We start from the raw sequence: 20430 nt of genomic DNA, 5'->3' as shown, positions 1-20430 counted from the left end.
AGCACGCACTCCCGGGTGTCTTCATCACAGATTTAGGTAATGAGGAAAACGTTCCAGCCAAATCATTCAGCAAGTTCCATGCAACTGACCTGAGAGTACCATGTAATCCAGACCCCAATTTGCTTACTCCTCTTCCAACTGAGTTAGTAGTATACAGGTAAAGACCATCTGCCGTGACACAGCGTCCCAAGTCAGCATCTGAAATCGTTTTTTCACAAGTAAATTATATACATGCTTTTTCTAATGAAATTATAAACGTGCTTTTTCGAATGAAAAAGCCATTAGGAGGCTGAATGAAAGATAATCTCCCATTTCTTAAATAAGTGCTTCTTGGGAATTCCCTGGCAGTCCAGTGGGTTAGGACTCAGTGCTCTCACTGCCGGGCCCCAGGTTCGATCCCCGGTCGGGGAACTAAGATCCCTGCAAGCTGCACAGTACTGCCAGAAATAAAAATAATAAAATAAGTGCTTCAACGTGACTTCCAGGGAAGATGGCTTGAACACCTAAAACAAAACTCCAAAATGCATGTAGGATTAGAGACCAAGATCAGGGAAAGAGGTCAGATAGTTATTAGCAGAAGAACCTGGTTCAGTCTCTGCCAAAGATTTTTTTTCTTTCCTTTTTTTTTTTTGAATAGCAAAAATACATTCCTAACTCCAATCTGAAATGACTAAGTACACAATACTTTCGCTAAGGATTGTGTAATAAAAAAGGTGTGAGATTTAAGAGTTTGGGGCACTTATTAGTTGACCTTGGGCCTCTTTGAACTTCAGTTTCTTCATCTGTAAGATGAAGATAATATGTACCTCAAGAGTTACTGTGATGGTTAAATGAGACAACATAGGTAAACACCCACACTGCTCTCTGGTACAAAGCCAGGGCCCCTTGAATGGCAAATGATTTTATGTTGATAGACTGATGATATACATTGAACTAAAATCTACTCCTTGTGGATTTTCCATCTAGAGATCCTCATTTTAAATTTCTGGAGTGACACAGCACAAAAGTATAATATCACTTCTATTTAAAAAGAGCAAGTATGTTTACCCTTAGGGATATCTTCCCCAAGCTTAAAACAAATAGTATCTCTCTGAATGATAGTAAATGGTTTACTAACATATTCTAGAGAATTTACCTTAATAAGAGAGCTTACAAATAAAACTTTGTTTTTATTTTCAAAATCAATCCACTTACTATGGTTAAGTGGAGTTTCTCTACTATTTGCCGTATGATAAGAAATCCAGTGTAATAGCACTCAAATTAGTACTAAGTATGTGGTTATCTTAAAAATTCAGTCTACTAATCCAAGATAACCGAGACTTGTTCCTATTAGTTCTTCAAAAAACAGTTAAAAGTAGGTAATCATTTTCAAAATATTAATTTCATTCCTTAAACATTTTATTTTAACTTAAAACTTATAAATATACATTTATTCATCACTCTTTAGATTAAGGCCAAGGCCTTTTGAGTATGGATCTGACAAGGAGTGAGAGTCAAGGTGACAGAGTAAAACAAGATTGGCCGGAGTTGACACTTGTTGAAGCTGAGTGATGGGTATACAGGGTTTACTGTAGTATGCTTTCAACATCTGGGTATGTTGAATGTTTCCACATATTAAAAATTAAATAAGACTACTTTTTAAATTTTTATAAGAAAAACATTCTCTAGCCAGGAGCAAAACCAAAGGTACAAGAGAGTGAAAAGCATACAGATCAGCTTAATACCATCATCCTCAGTAAGAAATTACTCCAAAGGAGATACTAAAAGGAGTAAAAGGAGAGAGTAAAGAAAAGAGTTTTGGTTTTGTATGAATTTATAAATTTCCACCTATAATGTTTAAGAACTTCTTGGGCATTGGAGGCTTTTTGCTTCTCCTATTGACTCTAGTTGAGTCAGTGAAGATAGTAACTCACATCCAGGAGTCTTGCCTCTGTTCCTCTCACCACTTTCACATGACTATCTGGAAGAAACAGTGGACCGTGAAAAGGCACAGGCACTGGATGAGAGGTGTGGGGATGGCCCACTGCTTAGACTGAACCCCATTCCCTTACAGTTACCTAGGAAAGCTGTCCCCATCAAAAGTGTGAGAAGGGGTGGGCAGAACAGACTCTGAATCCCGCTCTAATTTCTTAGAGAACACCAATTTCTTAGAGATTGGCTTTGTTGACTCATTCTAAAGCATTCCATTTTTTAAAAAAATTATTTATTTATTTAAATTTTTTTTGGCTGTGTTGGGTCTTCGTTGCTGCACACAGGCTTTCTCTAGTTGCGGTGAGCGGGGGCTACTCTTCATTGTGGTGCGTGGGCTTCTCATTGCGGTGGCTTCTCTTGTTGCAGAGCACGGGCTCTAGGCGCACGGGCTTCAGTAGTTGGTGGCACACGGGCTTAGTTGCTCCGCGGCATGTGGGATCTTCCCAGACCAGGGCTCGAACCCATGTCCCCTGCATTGGCAGGCGGATTCTTAACCACTGCACCATCAGGGAAGCCCTAAAAGCCTTCCATTTCTAAATGTAAATAATCCCCTAGGGTTTTTTAAATTCCTATTTTATCACTTATGTAATATTTAATGATATAATCACAAGTACCAATTACAATAACAAACAGGTTTGGAAGCAAGGCAGACTCTTGGCAAGCCTGCAACTCCGTAGGTGGGAGCAGCAATGCACAGACTCTAAGAAGAGCCTACTGGCCTCATGGGTTTTGTGTGCCACGGCACCGGTCAGTACATCTACCAAGCGAATAGAGGCCTAATTCACCTGGTAAGTCAGTTAACTGCAGGTCATTTCAGAGACCTTCTGCCATTTTCACTGAGATCACAGAATAAACAGATATGTAATACCTGTAAAACTGTAAAAACATTTTAATCTAGTCTCCTTTATTTAAAGGGGATACTTAACAATTCATGCTCCTTTGAACAATCTCATTTTTTTTTTTTTGCTTGTAGGACAGGAGGTTCACCGACACACACACAATAAGTTACTAAAAGAAACAGCATCCGGCAACAAGACCTGATACTCTATTCGTGGACTTAAGGCTCCCATGCCCAAATTCAAATACCTAGGAATTTAAGTAATTCATGCCTCCTTGGCAGGAGTGTATGGATGATCCTTTTCCCTTGCGATAGTAAAACCTATCCATTTTCTTACCTCACCGAGTATCAGCTTTTATACTTTTACTGATAAAGCAGACAATGATTACCCTGTATAGGAACCTTGGGCTCTTAATTAAAAGGAATACAGAGTTATGTCTAAATCGTTTTCCACAATTATCTAAAACCACTCTTTTCATATCTTAATTTCAATCACAGGACCAAAACCCTTGCATTACCTTTATTTTCAGAACTGGAGCCAGTGTTGCTATCTGGTGCAGGCAACATGTCTTCATACCCCCATGATACTATGTGTTTGCCACCAAGCAAACAGGAGGGGGATCCAGGCCCCCCTTCCAAAAGCAACAGCCTAAATAGGGGAGATAGAGAATCATAAAGACACCGAGACTATCCATTTCAGCAAGAAGATAAAAGTCTACTTAACATCTCAAAGAGCAGAAAACTAAAATAGTTCTACACAAATACTATACATCTGAAAAGACATTAACAATACGTATATTTTTAAATTAGAAAATTACGAAGTAGTGCTTATGGAAATGTTATAATAAAATTGCAGCTGTGTGTAAAATGTATATATTTTACATGTATACATATCTGAGAGAGAGATAGAGAGAAGGGGTGGGATGGAGAGAAAGGGGTATGAACTAGGAAACACATATAACACATACAACATTAGGAGTGGTTATCTTTGAGTAGTGAGATTATGACTTTCACTTTTTTCTTTACACCTTAACATCTTATTATCTTGAAACCTACAATAAGAATTCATGACAAGCTATTGCATTTTTTTTACCACAAAAATTAAAAAATTAAAAATAACATGCTCTAGGAACACCTTCCAAGAAGGAAAGAAACAAAATTCTTACTTAAGATGAAAATAACATACTTATTTAAAAATGAGTCATTAATGGATAAAAAAAAAAAAAAGAGTTTAGCAATTTACTTATTAAAAGAGCTTTTATGCACAAGGCTCCCTTGTGTAGAAGGAGGGTGAGGATCCAAAATGACAACTTACCTATACAGCACATCAGCTACAGGCAGGGACCCTAGATCTGTCTGCTTCTGTAATAGATGGACTGTATGAACAAAAGTTTTCAATGATCCCCTAAAAAGAAAAGGAAGGAACAGAAAATCATCACAACTGAAACGTCAAATAAGGTTGTTAATGTCAATTTTATTAACCACATGGAGAGCTTCCAAATTGAGTCTGCTTCTGCCAATCAGTAGATGTGTTGTACAAAATGTCAAAATAGACGTGATTCTTACCATGCCAGTTATGATATTCTTCTTGTATTTGCAAAGGTAAATAATGTTCCCCTAACATAAAAGTTCAAAACATAAAGCTCAAGCACAAAGAATGTGTGGCTATTATGCCTGATACTGTTTCATCATCAAGTTGATCTCTAGCTGAAGGAGATATTTCATAGGAAAAGGTTATATTTAAAAGTGTAGCAGTATTTCTAGGCTTAATTTCTTAATCTCTTTGTTAAGTTCATCCATTTTACATAAACATCTCACACATTAAATATGACTGAAGAGGAAAACATTCAAATAATACTTTGTGCTGAGAGGTGTTCCTTCTGCTTCCCCGTGCTGTGCAGTATGTGACTGTAATGCTTGCAGAGCTCACTAAGACCCAATTTCCTTTTGGTTCCCAAAGCTTGAGGCTCTGGGAAGTCTATACTTTGGTCAGCAGGATCTAAAAGAAGGTGATTTTAAGATGCACAAGACTTACCTGGCCAGATCCCAAGTATAAATCACCACAAGAACATTTCCTGAGCTAAATGATCGCCAGTATCAGATGGGCTGACTTCAGATTGCTACCTTATTCTCTTAGCCAAGTCTTTAATTGCTAAGTATCATGTGCCTAAACCCCAAAAAGAAATGGAATACCTAACACAGGACCAAGAAGGCCTAGAGTCCTCCTCTTTTTTTTTTTTTAATTTTATTTATTTTTTATTTTTGGCTGCGTTGGGTCTTTGTTGCTGCACGTGGGCTTTTCTCTGGTTGCAGCAAGTGGGGGCTACTCTTGGTTGTGGTGTGCAGGCTTCTCATTGTGGTGGGTTCTCTTGTTGGGAGCACGGGCTCTAGGCGCACGGGCTTCAGTAGTTGTGGCACACGGGCTTAGTTGTTCCGCAGCATGTGGGATATTCCCGGACCAGGGCCCGAACCCGTGTCTCCTGCACTGGCAGGCGAATTCTTAACCACTGTGCCACCAGGGAAGCCCGAGTCCTCCTCTTAATTGCCCCTTTCACTATCTCTGGTGTTCAAAGAACCATATAAGGCAGGGAGGCAGCAGACACAGTATAAAAGCACAAGTTGGGAGTCAGGACCCACAGGCTCTGAAACCCGGCTCTGCCACTCACCAGCGGCACCATCTCAGTCCTGTTACCAAATTCCTATGGCTTTTTACTTCTTCATCTGTCCAATAAGGATACCTCCCTGGGGTACAGCGAGGTTAAAAGAAAGGGGCAAAGTCACAATGGAACATTTAAAACATTAAACCAACTATAAGATATTATTAGCTGCCAGATTCAAATTTTAAGAGTAAAATTTAGGGACTTCCCTGGGGGTCCAGTGGGTAAGACCCCATGCTCCCAATGCAGGGGGCCCGGCTTCAATCCCTAGTCAGGGAACTAGATCCCACATGCATGCTGCAACTATGTCTGCATGCTGCAACTAAAAAGGTCCTTCATTCTGCAACTAAGACCTGGCACAGCCTAAATAAATAAATAAATAGTAAAATTGAAACTCCTTCCATGGCTCCTAAGCCCTTACACGGTCTGGACTCTCATCTCCTGCCCCTCTCCTTCTACCATTGCATTCCAGCCACCCTGCTCACTTTGCTGTCCTACCCCAAGCACAGAAAGAGGATCAGATTTGTGCCACTTGCTGCTCCTCTTGCCTGGAACTCCCTGTCACTGGCTTTTTTGCATGGCTGGCTGGCTCTCATCATCTAGGCCTCAGCTCAAACGTCTCCTATTCAGTAAGGCCTTCCCTGGTATCTCTAGCTAATGCTGGCTCCCACCTCCACTTAAGTCATTCTCTATTATTAAAATATCCTGATTTGTCTTCTTACAGTGAACATCCCTCTCAAAAATTACCTTATATATGCATTTGTTGCTAGTTGCCTGACTCTCTCAGTCTCATGTAAACCTTGCAATTTTAGGAACCATTTACCTTGCTCACTGCTGTATCCGCACTGCCTAGTAGAGTCTCTTGCACGTGGTAAATGAGCAATAATGACTGACAAAATGAAATCCACTCAACTGTAAGATTAGAGACCATGAGTCACCATGAGTCATTATTTCCCTAAGACCTAGTAAGGTTTCTGGCACATCAGATATGTTCGATAAATGTTAGTTGGTTGAAATGAATGAACATCTTCAAAATATTTTTTTGGAAATGCTGTTCTGTCTTTGAGAGCATCAATCTCAAAAGTTCAATAATATGCTCCTAAATAACTTCATTAAAGGAGATGATCTAACACTGAAAAGTATGTGACTGAGGTAAATAAAGTCCAGAACAAGGTGATAATATTAGCAATAATGTAGGCACCATCTAAAACAAAAACAAAAATACGCACCCAAGAAGAAGAAAATAAAAATCACTCATTTCAACGTTTCTGCTGAACGGAATTTGGAATCGCAAGTACATGAAGCGATTTCAATAACTCTCTCTTGGTTCAGACTAAATTAGGGTACATAATAAAAAAGTGAGTTTTATGATCCCATGTTCATTAAAAACATTTGAAACTAAAGAGTTGATAATTATTCCAAACATCCTAAATCTGTCTAAAGATAGGACTATCTAAAAGCAAAATTTCCCAAAGTAGGACTTTTGCATTAATAACAAATCTATTTAGGGCTCAAAACTGTCTTCCGCATATCCAAAAAAAATAAATCAGTCCAATATAAAGCCTTTACAGGGAAACTTATTTCAGTACCACCCAATAATGTCTCCAGAATTAAGCTCATGTCAGGATTTCCATAATCAACCACAGTCTTCAAGGATCTAAAACTAGGCTATGACAGTTTGCTCAGGGCAAAGAAACTGACAATAAATGCTGGTGCCATTGTGCCTTAAAAATAGCTTCAGATTCAACCATTTGAAGGTCAACTTTGAAACCATAAAAATAGGGAAAGGAGTCTTATAGCTAGGAACTTCATAATCCTCCAAGAAGAACTTTTCCACATTCTCTTTGCTAACAAAAGGAATAACTCAATGAAAGAAAAAATTATGAAGGGAGAGAGATTAGTGACACTAATCTATCAGACCGTGGTCCTAACTGGTCCCTAGACAATTAGGTTAGAAGAAAGCAAAGGTAGTGAAACTTTTTCTCACAAATATGTGAGAGTGATCATACAGTTTACTGGGCAGGAGAATGTAAGAAATCCTCTCCTGGAAAAGTAACTCCAAGCACATTTCCTATTGACAGTACATCAGTAACATCAACTTACAAATGAAGGACAGTACACTATTAAATCTTGCTACACACACAGAGATCTTTCAGTTAAATTGATGGAGCCAAGCGTCAAGGTCCAGAAATATAATTTGTGACCAAGTCTGTGTGACTGAGTCCAGGTGAGTAATAACCCATTCACTCACTGACATACTCCTTACAGACATGCAGGAAAAAAAATTAAAAGCTCTACATATTTTTTGACTGTCCTTCCAGGGGAAATACAGATACAACATCCTCTACTAACTACCTGATGTAAAACAGTAACCATCTAAGGGTGAGCAGACAATGGCAAGTGCTGATTCTCCATTTTAAACTGTTTAAGCTGTTATCATGGTATAACAGAAAGCAAAAACTTGAACTTGGGTTTCAACTCCAGCTCCTGGTACCAAGTTTTGGTGGAAGCATCTTATGTATTGTCAAGGCTGCAAAATTCAATACTGAAAACGAAGAAGGACTTCTGAATGTTGAGACTTCCAACAAATACGCTTGCCCTCTTATTCACTCACCCAACCCAGGAAGCAGCCATCACAAGGTCACCAGTTGGCACCTTTGATTTTCCTTACCTGGCACATGCCAAAGCCACCAGGGCAGCAGCAGCATTTTCTTTTTGCTTATGTGGGATGTGCCGGCCTGTGTCAGAAGTCTCCTCTAGCCAAGAGCACAGCAAAGTTTCGATTCCATTCAGACAGTCAGCAGGCTCCTTGGTCAAGCTCAAAGGCTGGCAGTCGCGAAGGCAGTTCAATAGCACCTCAGCAGTTATGTTACAGAGAGAGGGGTCTGTTCTACTCTGGGATTGAATAAGGGGGAAGACCAGCAGGAGCCCCATCCTTGACGTGAAGGGAGCTTGCTCGGGTTGCTGCAACAAGCCCTGGCGTTTGAGCAGGGCCAAAGTTTCTTCGTCACCTGAACTTTCCCTTTCATGCTGTTCTTCCAAGGCCAGCTGGCGCTGGGCATTCCACAGTCCTCGCAAGGCATTCAGGCGGTATTCCAGCAGGCGGGCATACGCATTGCTCTGATTCCCACAAACAGAGCGCAAACGTTCTGCTAATTCCGTCGGATTCTTGGTCTCAAATGTTAAAATCTAAGGAAAGAACCAATAGAAAAGTTGGTATGTATTGCTTTCACCACTGCTCTCATCTATGGAAGCAAATCTATCCAATGGTATCTAAAAATGGTCCACATCAAAAAATCTTTTAATTGTGGCCAAAGCCAGGTTGCTGATAGAGATTTTTCTCCTTGGCACTTCTGCTAATGCTCCTATTAAAAGTGAGATTAGAACCCTAATCATGAAAATAATTAAGTGTGGAGGTCAAAAGTTAATTTGAGTAGCTTATTTTAGAAAGTTGAGGTGTAAATATTTATTCAATGCTCAGGTTATAAATCTATGTCTCTAACTTCTATTACCAGGTAGGTTGTCAGTGAAAACAGAACAAGTTTCATCTTCAAGATCTAATATACCAACTAATAAATGATTATTTATTATTCTTTGATTTTGAAGAACACTCCATTTTTACTACTGCTAATCCACTCTTTCAAGTGGTGACATGGTATAGATTTATCCAGTTCACACTGATAATGGATCCACCCCTATTTTCTCACCAAGAACATACAAGTATCAGGAGACCTCCTTGAGATTTTCAGCAGCTGGAGAAATGATAAAACCATTAAATCCTCAATCAACTAGGAAAGGAAACAGCTATGAAGATAAAGAATCAAACTAAATTCATGATGCAAATAATTTATGCATATAAGTGTGACTAAGTTAAAATGAACAGACTGTTGTAACCAACAAATAAGAGGCCACTCTTGGAACAAGCACATTAAAACAGATTATCAGGCGCCAGAGGTGTCTGGTTCTCAGTAGACCAGAAAGTCAGGGTGGGGAGAGGCTTGGAATAAAAGCAAAGAAAATTCTGTCAAGTCATTGGCACTGAAATTTTAAAGGGTCATAGGTCACTTTATTTCTCTCATAAACCTGCAAAATATTTTTTTTAATCTCAAATTTTGCCCTTAAAACTGTTAGTCCCCAAAAAAAACAAACAAAACAAAAACAAAAACAAAAAAAAATTGTTAGCCCAATAAAACAACAAGAACTTCCAGAGAAATGTAAACCCTGTAGCTGCCTAGCTTAGCTATACATGCAAGTCGCTAAACTGAACTGAAAAAATGTTCAGTTTGAAAACAAATTCCAATTCAAAAAATTAACTACGTATGTATCTCATTTAACTGATTTGAAAAAATATTCATTGTTTTAAAAAGTAACCAATTCAAACTTCAGTCCTACTGTGTCAGACCAGAAATAATATCCAAATGCCATAAAATTTCAACCAACAATGTAGCAATAAAAAGAAATGAACTAGTGATATCTACAACCTCAGTGAATCTCAATGGCATTTTGTTGAGTGAAAGAAGTCAATTTCAAAAGGTTCCATCTGCATTATTCTATTTATATGACTTTCTGGAAAAAAAAAATCTATAGTGATAGAGAACAGATCAGTGGTTGCCAGAGGTTGGGGTACAGGCAGGGTGTGACTATATAGGGATAGTATGAGGGAGTTTGGGGAGGCAAACAAACTGTTCTATATCCTGATTGTGCTGGTGGTTACATGAATCTATACATGTGTTAAGATTCATGGAACTGCACACCCACTCCCCCAAAAAAGGTCAATTCTACCATATGATAATTTTAAAATAAAATTTAAAACAGTTCTAATCAGGCTATGGTTGTAGTCAACTAGGTATCATTGGGTAAAGCAATATTGCAAATCATATTATTAAAAATAAGAACTAGGGACATTTTAATTTAGTTTTTAATACAACAGTATCAAATAATGATTGATTAAATGTCCTTTATCATCAAGTCATACAAATTGTATTTCCCTACTCTTTTGTCTCGATTCATCAAACACAAATTACCCTTTTGATTATTTTTCGCATGACAGCAGATAAAATAACTCCAAATTCCTTTAAAAACGATCACATTTCAAGGGCAACCATCTACCCTTAAGTAATTATATCTAAGGAAGCTAGATTACCTTTTTTTTTTTAAGATCGCTCCCCAAAAAAGTCAGTAATGAGCTTCCACCATTACGATCAACAACCGAAGACTGAGATACTTTTAATGTTGTGAAAAATGAAAAAATTTTAAATTTGATCATCTCAAGGTATGAAGATCTAAACAAATTTTGTTGCATTTTTTAAAATGCTTTTCAATACTGATTTTGTGATCTCTACCCAATACAACTCTTTGATATAAAGTACATATATGGACTTCCCTGGTGGCGCAGTGGTTAAGAATCCACCTGCCAATGCAGGGGGCACAGCTTCGAGCCCTGGTCCGGGAAGATCCCACATGCCACTGAGCAACTAAGCCCATGTGCCACAACTACTGAGCCTGTGCTCTAGAGCCTGCGTGTCACAACTACTGAAGCCCTTGCACCTAGAGCCTGTGCTCTGCAACAAGAGAAGCCACCGCAGTGAGAAGCCTGCACACCAAAACGAAGAGTAGCCCCCGCTCACCACAACTAGAGAAAGCCCAGGCGCAGCAACGAAGACCCAATGCAGCCAAAGATAAATTAATTAATTTTTAAAAATTATTTTTTAAAAAATAAATAAATTAATTAAATATATATGTGCTCCAAATACATTTTTACTTATGCTACACTGAGCGGCAACTTATGTTATATGAAGCAACTACTAAAAAATTCAATACAGGCTTTTATCGGACACAAGAATCAAAGAACAATTGAGTAATATTAAACCCAGATATTTAGTTTTATTACCAATCTCAAACATAAGTGCTTCTGAAATACGATACTTCATGGTTCATAAAATGATGTATATGACAGAATCTGTAGCTAACTCCAAATATTAAGATGATCTGAAAAAATATATACTATACTTCTGTATTTTTCTGATGGTTCTATTTTACAAGCACTTCAGTTATATTTTTGGCATTCCACTTGAAAGACAAATATTCTGAAAGGATTTGAGTTATAATATAATTAACCAAATATTATATAATACACACGCTTAAGTGACTGTTATGTTTATTGATTTAACAGTATCTAAAGCACACTATGCTTTCAGAAATCCATTAGATTACTCAGCATTATCCATTTCAATGGCCTTATGAAAACTAAGAACTGTCTGATATGCTGCTGTTTTTAAGAATTCTGAAGTTTGAAGGTCATGGCCTAAAATCATTTTATAAAGATACCATACCTTTGGGTTTTAGTAAGTCAGCTATGGAGGATCTATTCTGGTACTTATGAATATTAAATGATTTGTCTCAGATCCTCATATAAAACCACTGCTCTTAGTAATAGCTCTTGACCAAGATAAAAGACTGTAATGTCATTATAAAATTAATACTTTTTCTTTAAAAAGGAAAAAGGCTATTTAAGGAAAAGGGAAGATCCCTGTCACCCTTAATCAGAAGACAGGTTTGCTAACTGTACTTTGGTGACAATGCTGAAGTCACCCCAATTAAGGGAACGACACTCAAAGCAATTCATAGCCTTAATATAATTTTATCATACGTGACATACATGTTTTTAAGCTAAACAACAATCATTCTAGAAAGCTAAGAGAAGGTAGGCAAAATATTCTTTGCCAGCCAAATCTGGCCTTGAACAAGACTCCAATATTTGACATAAGAAGTACAGAGGATCAGGACTTCCCCTGTGGTGCAGTGGTTAAGACTCCATGCTCCCAATGCAGGGGGCCCCGGTTTGATCCCTGGTCAGCGAACTAGATCCCACATGCATGCCACAACTAAGAGTTCACATGCCACAACTAAGGAGCCCACATGCTGCAACTAAGGAGCCAGCGAGCCGCAACTAAGAAGCTTGCAAGCTGCAACTAAGGAGCCCATGTGCCACAACTAAGGAACCTGCCTGCCACAACTAAGACCTGGTGCAACCAAATAAATAATAAATATTTTTTAAAAAAGAATATAGGGCTTCCCTGGTGGCGCAGTGGTTGAGAGTCTGCCTGCCGAAGCAGGGGACACGGGTTCGCGCCCCCCATGTGGGAATATCCCACATGCTGCGGAGAGGCTGGGCCCGTGAGCCATGGCCGCTGAGCCTGCGCGTCCGGAGCCTGTGCTCCGCAACGGGAGAGGCCACAACCATGAGAGGCCCGCGTACCGCAAAAAAAAAAAAAAGAAGTATAGAGGATCATCTTTTAGCCAATTTTTTTTTCATTTGGGAAAACACAGAACATATACCTGTCAGCCATGATGAGAAATGTAAAACGCCAACATGCATTTCAAGTAAACATGGTAGGGAGAATAAGAATATAGAAGCTTTTCAAGTAATAGAGAATACTGTATAAACACAGGAGGAAATTAATTAGACTAATAATTAGTAGAAAAATCAAGATTAGGGAATGAACTACCATATTCCCCTAAATGTTAATCTCAATTTCCATCTACTTTGCTCTTCAGAATAGCAGAGATGTAATTCTCTAAAAGGGTCAAGATAGACACTAAAAGATATATTATCTCCTACCTCTGAAAGAAATAGAAAGTAATCCCATTTTCAAGAATTTATCCTGAAGAAACATTCCAGAAATAAAAATGCACAGAGATTTTCACTACAGTCTTATTATAGTGGAAAAAGTGGGAGCAATCTCAATATTCAGAAGGGTTCAATTAAATTATAACATATCACAATGGAATATTATGCAATAAATAAAAAATAATTAAAACTACACAATAAAAAGGAGTATAAAAACTGTACATGGGGCTTCCCTGGTGGCGCAGTGGTTGAGAGTCCGCCTGCCGATGCAGGGGACACGGGTTCGTGCCCCGGTCCGGGAGGATCCCACATGCTGCGGAGCAGCTGGACCCGTGAGCCATGGCCGCTGAGCCTGCGCGTCCAGAGCCTGTGCTCCGCAACGGGAGAGGCCACAACAGTGAGAGGCCCGCGTACCGAAAAAAAACAAAACAGGGCTTCCCTGGTGGCGCAGTGGTTGAGAGTCCGCCTGCCGATGCAGGGGACGCAGGTTCGTGCCCCGGTCCGGGAAGATCCCACATGCCGCGGAGCGGCTGGTCCCGTGAGCTATGGCCGCTGAGCCTGCACGTCCAGAGCCTGTGCTCGGCCACGGAAGAGGCCACAACGGTGAGAGGCCCGCGTGCCGCTAAAAAAACAAAACAAAACAAAACAAAAACAAAAACTGTATATGCCCCATAAAAAGAACTATGTAAAACATGCTTATTCAATTTTGAAATGTCATTGGTATTTGTGGTAATAGAAACATGAGGGTTTTTTCCTCTGTTTAAAAAAAAAAGAAATAGTGATGACAAGTTGAATAGTTTATATTGAAGAAAAGCAGTCTTAACTAGAGCTGGTATTTTACAGAAGCAAACACTACCTTTAAATAATTGCTAGTCAAACAAATAGTGACACAATTGATATAATCAACATTTGGGGGACATATCTGACTTAGAACAATCACAAGTACCATAGGAAGTGCTTTCCTTAAATCAATTCACTAGTCCCATCTATTGAATTTTAGCAGCAGTTTCTCTCACTGTAGGACTGGTGGTGGGATGGGACAGACCACCACAGATGCTGGGAACTATCAGTAAACAATAAAACGTTTCACTCTCCAAAAAGAAATGATATTTAAAACTCAGGATCACTCAAGCTCCAAATAAATTACTATACTCCCTAGTATGGTACATTAACTGATTCAATTCATTATATGAACCTGTCAGCATAAAAGGAATTTGTACCTGGATTATTCCAAAGCAGATCAACTGGCCAGACTCACAAGCCCAGGACAAAACTTTTCAGTAGAGTCTATAGAATACTGAAACCCTCTCAAATGTTAGAGTGAGTTTTTAAACCCTTCTACGGATTTTCCTACCATTTTTACATTATGAAGATGGCAATCATGGCCAAATTGAATTGCATATGGCAACTCAAAGATCAGAAAGATTTCATGTGAACCAAGTAAATGAATCACAAATAGAAGGATGGAATTCTATCTCTAAAACGAAAGCCTAAATCAAGAGTGGATCCCTTATCAATTAAATTAGACCCTGAAGCTGCATGACCTTATCCAATCTTAGAAATACACGTTCAAACTCTCAACATCACCTATTTTTTTTAAAGGGTCTTGGACTTCCCTGGTGGCGTAATGGTTAAGAATCCACCTGCCAATGCCGGGGACATGGGTTCGAGCCCTGGTCAGGGAAGATCCCACATGCTGGGGAGCAACTACGCATGGGTACCACAACTGTTGAGCGTGCGCTCTAGAGCCCGCGAGCCCAAACTACTGAAGCCCACGCGCCTAGAGCCCATGCCCCACGACAAGAGAAGTCACTGCAATGAGAAGCCCGCGCACAAGGAAGAGTAGCCCCCACTCGCCACAACTAGAGAAAGCCCGTGTGCAGCAACAAAGACCCAACGCAGCCAAAAATAAATAAAATTTTTTAAAATGTTTTAAAAAATAAAATAAAAAGGCCTTTAAGGGTCTTAAATGATAACCACAATTAAACTTCACACTTTATTTTAACTCACGAGTTTTAGCCCCTAGCTTGGTGCCAAAACTAGGAGTGGACCCTGACTTGTCACCAGACTAATTAGCTTTGGCTCAGCCCTATAAAGCTTTCTCCAGCACATGGTGATTTTTCCTAGATCTCTGTCCAGCTGCTTTTGCGAGCAGGATTGTTAGGACTCTGAGGACTCCCACATATGAGAAATCACTGTTCAGATTCTTTTTCATAGAAGTTCCATCTTGTCCTGTCCCTGCCCAGTTTTCATCTTTTGTCATGTTCCATGATCAGGATCCCATTTTTCCATCTCCCTGCTGATGTGGCCTGAATGTCCATACCACTCAGTCTAAATCCTACCTATTATTCAGAACCCAGCTCTGCTCCACCACCAACTTTGAAGAACTCTGATTTCCTCCCTCTTTTCTTCCTCCCTCTTCCCCTCCCCAGAATAACTTTTTGGTGTTCCCATATTGTCCAGGATATACCTCTATCTGAGGGTCAGATACCTCTATCAGAGGGTCAGATACAAACTCTAAGGATAAATGTGTCTGGTATTTCAATAGGAAATGTATCAATGATTTGTTTTTAATAAATGATGTCCATAAAGGAAATGTAGTGAGTGGTATATAGAGTGATTCTTCAAAGCTGATCTGAGGCATAGAGTCCAAATCTAAAAATTTCTCTGTTACAAAATCATTTTTTTCACCAACACAAAATCTTGACAAAGCCAATACAGATCATCTTCCTATGCTTAGTAATCAACAAAATAAAATTCGGAGAAAGATGTAGAAATGAACTCTCAAAATGGTTTCAACACTATAAATTTTATTATTAGGAGTATTTAAAGAAAAAAGATATCTATGCAAGGACTAACTTTACCTGTTATTGCTTGAATTACGTACTTAATGTAAAGACTATCATTGTGGCATATTCACCAAATGCTTAGCATAAATATATCTTAGTAAGAAAATCACTGTTGACAATTTACAAATACAAAAATATAACAAAGAAGGAAATTATAGAGCTCCCAATATGTGTAACACATACCGCACTCTACTATAATGTCATTTAAATCTGTCCCCCCTTTCAACTGTGAGCTCTGAAAGGGGGAGACCATGTCTTATTCATATTTGTACCCCCAGAGCTTAGCACAGTGTCTGGCAAATAAAAGTTTGATAAATTAATGAATGAGAAGATACATAAATTCCAAGAATAATTCTCTTAAGATGTACATCTGGTTCCCACTGTACATCTGAGTAGCCTTCTCTCACTTGGACTAATTGTGATTCTGCCTTCTGGAGCAATGGAAAATAATTCTTCCTCTTCCATGTAAGACTATTTCAATTAGATGAAGAAAATATATGTGACAGGGAGGGAACATGAGGATATGAGTTAGGGCAGTTGCTCAACCCTGGCTAAACATTAGAACTGCCTTGAGAGCTTTTAAATAATACCGAATAGGTCCCACCCCAACCCGATTAACTCAAAATATCTAGGGATGGAACCTAGTTTTCGTTTTTGTTTTTTTTTAACTCCACAGGTGAATGCAATGTGAAGCCAAGATTACAAACCACTGAGTTAAGGAAACTAGGTTCTAGCCCAGCCTCTGCAAATAACTCTCCCCTTAGGCATTTTACTTAAATTCTCTCAGTCTGTGTTTCTACATCCATAAAATGACGGGTTTACACTGTTAAGATCAAAGGAAATAATGTATAGGGAGTGCTCTGAAAAACTTGAAACTGCTAAATAATTGTTAGGACATTAAAGATGCTTCCTTATTTTGGACCAGGTCACCACCAAGAAAGGGAACTTTTCCAGATAACCCTATAAAGAAGACCCGACTAGATAAAACCTGGGAGTGCTGAGGGTGGGGTAAAGGAGGTTTGAATTAAACACATGCTTCATTTGAGCCACCACCATTTTTAAAAATGTTAATATAATCTTAATACATTAGTAGAATTTCAGTGTCAGAAGCAAGGGAGGTAATAATCCCATTTATATTCTGCAATGGTCAAACTATAACTGGAATATCCTGTTCAAAGTACCTCATTTTAAGAGGTCTTAAACAGACTGTGTGTCCAGAAGAGGTGATTTGACTAATCTGGCAATCACGTCACATGAGAAATGGTAAGGAACTAGGGATGCGTGGCCTACAAAGGTGAGTTGGAAGGGGGAGCTGCCTTCATAAATTTCAAGGGCTGTCATGTGGAAGACGAAGACTTACTCTCCTCCCTTATTGCTCCAGGAAAGGCAGAAACAGGAAGTTACTGGGATGCACAGCCTAACAAACAACTTGATAATAATTCAAACAGAATTCCTGGATGTATTTACTCTTCAAAAAAGATTCTTGGGATCCAATTATAAACATTGTTTCAAAAGGTCTAGGATTACCCTGGAATCTGCATCTAAAGCAGGCTCTCTGGGTGACTCTGGGTAGTCCTTTTTTTTTTTTAATATAATGACCTTTATAAAAAGGCTTATTTTAATGTAATTCACACACCATGAAATTCATCCACTTAAAGTATACAATCCAGTGGCTTTTAGCGTATTGACAGTTGTGCATTCATTACAATTTTAGAACATTTGCATCACCTCCAAAAGAAACTCTGTAGCCATTAGCAGTCACTCCCCATGTCCCCCCAAATCTTTCAGCCCTAGGCAATCACTAATCTACTGTTGCTATAGATTTACCTATTTTCTTTACATTTAATAGAAATGGAATCATACTCTGAGGGGTATTTTGTGACTGCCCTCTTTCACTTAGCATACTGTTTAAAATTCATCCATGTTGTAGTATGTATCAGTACTTCACTCCTTTTTATTGCTGAATAATATTCCATTTAATGGATATACCATATCTTATTTATCCATTCATCAGTTAATGGACACAAGTTCTTTCCATTTTTTGGCAATTATGAACAATGCTGCTATGAATATTCAAGTACAAGTTTTTATATGGACATAGCTTTATAACCAAGAGGGATGAAAACATAAGAGTGAAACTGCCAAATCATATGGTAACTCTGTTTACCTTTTGGAGGAACTGTTAAACTGTTTTCCAAAGTGGCTGCACCATGTTACATTCCCACCAGTAATGTATGAAGATTTCAATTTCTCCACATTATTGCTAACTCTTGTTATTATCTGTCTTTTGATTAGAGCCATCCAAGGGGGCTTGAAGTGGTAACTCATGTGGTTTTGATTTTCATTTCCCTGAAGGCTAATGATGTTGAGCATCTTTTCATAAGCTTTTCATCTTTTCATAAGGTCATTCACATATCTTCTTTGGAAAAAGGACAGTCCATTTTAAAAAACAATAATTTTGCCAAGCCAGTAAGGATAGTAAGTTCAATCGACAGAAACACATCAAATACATTTAAATCCACAAATTTATAATATTTTTAAAAAAACCCACCATTGGAAGATGTTGGCAAACCAACCCTATTTTTGGTAAACTGGTTAATATAGCGAAAGAGTCAATCATTTACCCTGCCTTTCTTATATAACCTGTCCACCTAGGTAAGCAAACAGTTGATAAAAGAAAACTTCTCTGTATAGAAGAATTCCAGCTAATAAATGAAGGAATGACAGGCTATCACCATTTTGCAATCTCAGTGTACTAGATCTAGGCATTGAGCTTTAGCAGCTGCAAAAGTAAGCTGACATTATGTGCCTAATGATGAAAATATACACCACCACCCGTAAAGCAATCTTGCCAAAAAATAAAGGAAAAACAAAACAAACTTAAACATGATGGAACTGTGGTCTAGAAGTGAGATTCAAATATGAATTTACAGGAAATAGAGAGGACAGAAAAAAGATGTTAAACTATACCAAGGGGGTGCAATAAGCATAATCTAGACCATAGGAAACTCAACAGGACAAAGAACCAACTTTCTTCAACAAATAAATTGCAAGGGAGAGGAAAAAAAAAAAGAGAAGAGAAGGAGAAGTAATATGTAGTTTAAAAAACATTATATCCTTATTTATATCCTCATCCAAACAACCTTTTAAAAATATTAGCACAATCACAATTGGAAATGTGAATGCTGACTGCGTATTTAATTATATTAAAGAAATACTGTTAATTTTTAAAGATATGAAATATTATGATTATGTTTTTTTAAAGGAGTCCTCATCTTTTAGATACATATTGAAATACTTATGGATAAAGTGATAGGATGTCATGGATTTACTTTAAAATAATATGGGAAAGAGAAATAGGTGGCAGCATAGGTGAAACAAGTCAGCCATGAGTTGAAAATTGTCGAAGTTGGTGATGAGTACATAAGGGTTCATTATGTAATTCTCTCTACTTTAATATTTTGGGGCAATTTTCCAAATTTTTATAAGAAAAGTGTTTTTTTAAAAAAAGCTTGCCAAAACCAAAAGCTTAAGAGGTTCTAAGAGCCCCTCCACTGGTCACAATCAAGAAGAAACTGGATGGCTCTTTATTACAGTTCTTGTAATGTAAATGACACACAAGGATTTCTTCTTCAAATGCTAGGATTCTATTAAAGAGAGCAGTCTTTAAAAAGACTAGCTAAATCACCTCAATTAGCCACTTAATTTTGCTAATAGAAACTTTAATAAAAACTTAATTTTGCTAATAGACTCTCAAAATTGTGTAAAAACAACTATGATTAATCTAGTTTCCTAAGTAAATATATTGCTTAAATGCTTACCCTTAAGGAGCACAACAAAAGAACAAACAAATTAATCAAATGAGGATATACATTTTTAAATTACTTTTTTTTTTTTTTTTTTTTTTTGCAGTACATGGGCCTCTCACTGTCTTGGCCTCTCCCGTTGCGGAGCACAGGCTCCGGACGCGCAGGCTCAGCGGCCATGGCTCACGGGCCCAGCCGCTCCGCGGCATGTGGGATCTTCCCAGACCGGGGCACGAACCCGTGTCCCCTGCATCGGCAGGCGGACTCTCAACCACTACACCACCAGGGAAGCCCTAAAATTACTTTTTAAAGTGCCAAATGCAGTTCATCCCTAAGGTACAATTATTGTTAGTATGTGCAATATGTTTATCATCAAACAATATACTTCATGAGACAAGGGCATGATAACATTTTCTGGGATTGATGACTAAACATCTGTTCCCTCAAAATACATGCACAAATATACTATCTCCCTGAGCAGCTAGGTTATAGTTACTGCCTCCCCCCACAAAATACTATTTTACCAACTTATGTTTAGCCAAAAAGATTTAACATGGGATAGAGTAAAAACAGAAACAAACCAAACAGAAACCTAAAAAGCATGCCAAATCATGTAATGAGTACCAAAGAATCACTGGATTATTTTCACGAGAAGGAAGAATGTGTGCAGAAAATATTA

At 38.3% G+C, this 20430-nt stretch overlaps 1 protein-coding gene across 13 annotated transcripts in view; it reads right to left on the bottom strand.

Annotated features, from left to right (window-relative positions):
• Window positions 1-20430, bottom strand: part of HECTD4 (HECT domain E3 ubiquitin protein ligase 4) — a 198184-nt gene that overhangs the window by 140365 nt on the left and 37389 nt on the right. For 12 of the 13 annotated variants that reach the window (XR_002641591.2, XM_022550829.3, XM_089894536.1 and 9 more), the window contains exons 2-5: window positions 8138-8655; window positions 4125-4214; window positions 3328-3458; window positions 90-198 (exon numbers count right to left, since the gene is read on the bottom strand). Coding sequence is in view for 12 of the 13 variants with exons in the window: in XM_022550829.3 (XP_022406537.1) it covers window positions 90-198; window positions 3328-3458; window positions 4125-4214; window positions 8138-8655 (848 nt within the window). In the remaining variant the exon portion in view is untranslated. Of the gene's footprint in view, window positions 1-89; window positions 199-3327; window positions 3459-4124; window positions 4215-5475; window positions 5552-8137; window positions 8656-20430 lie in introns of those variants that run through there. The other variant, XM_089894538.1, reaches the window with a different exon arrangement.

This window comes from Delphinapterus leucas, chromosome 14, assembly GCF_059928025.1.
Source record: "Delphinapterus leucas isolate spDelLeu-1000000601 "Yukka" chromosome 14, BTC_Dleu_Yukka2, whole genome shotgun sequence".
Lineage (NCBI taxonomy): Eukaryota > Metazoa > Chordata > Mammalia > Artiodactyla > Monodontidae > Delphinapterus > Delphinapterus leucas.
The sequence above is the reverse complement of the archived record's forward strand: the minus strand, read 5'-3'. Positions and strand labels throughout refer to the sequence as shown.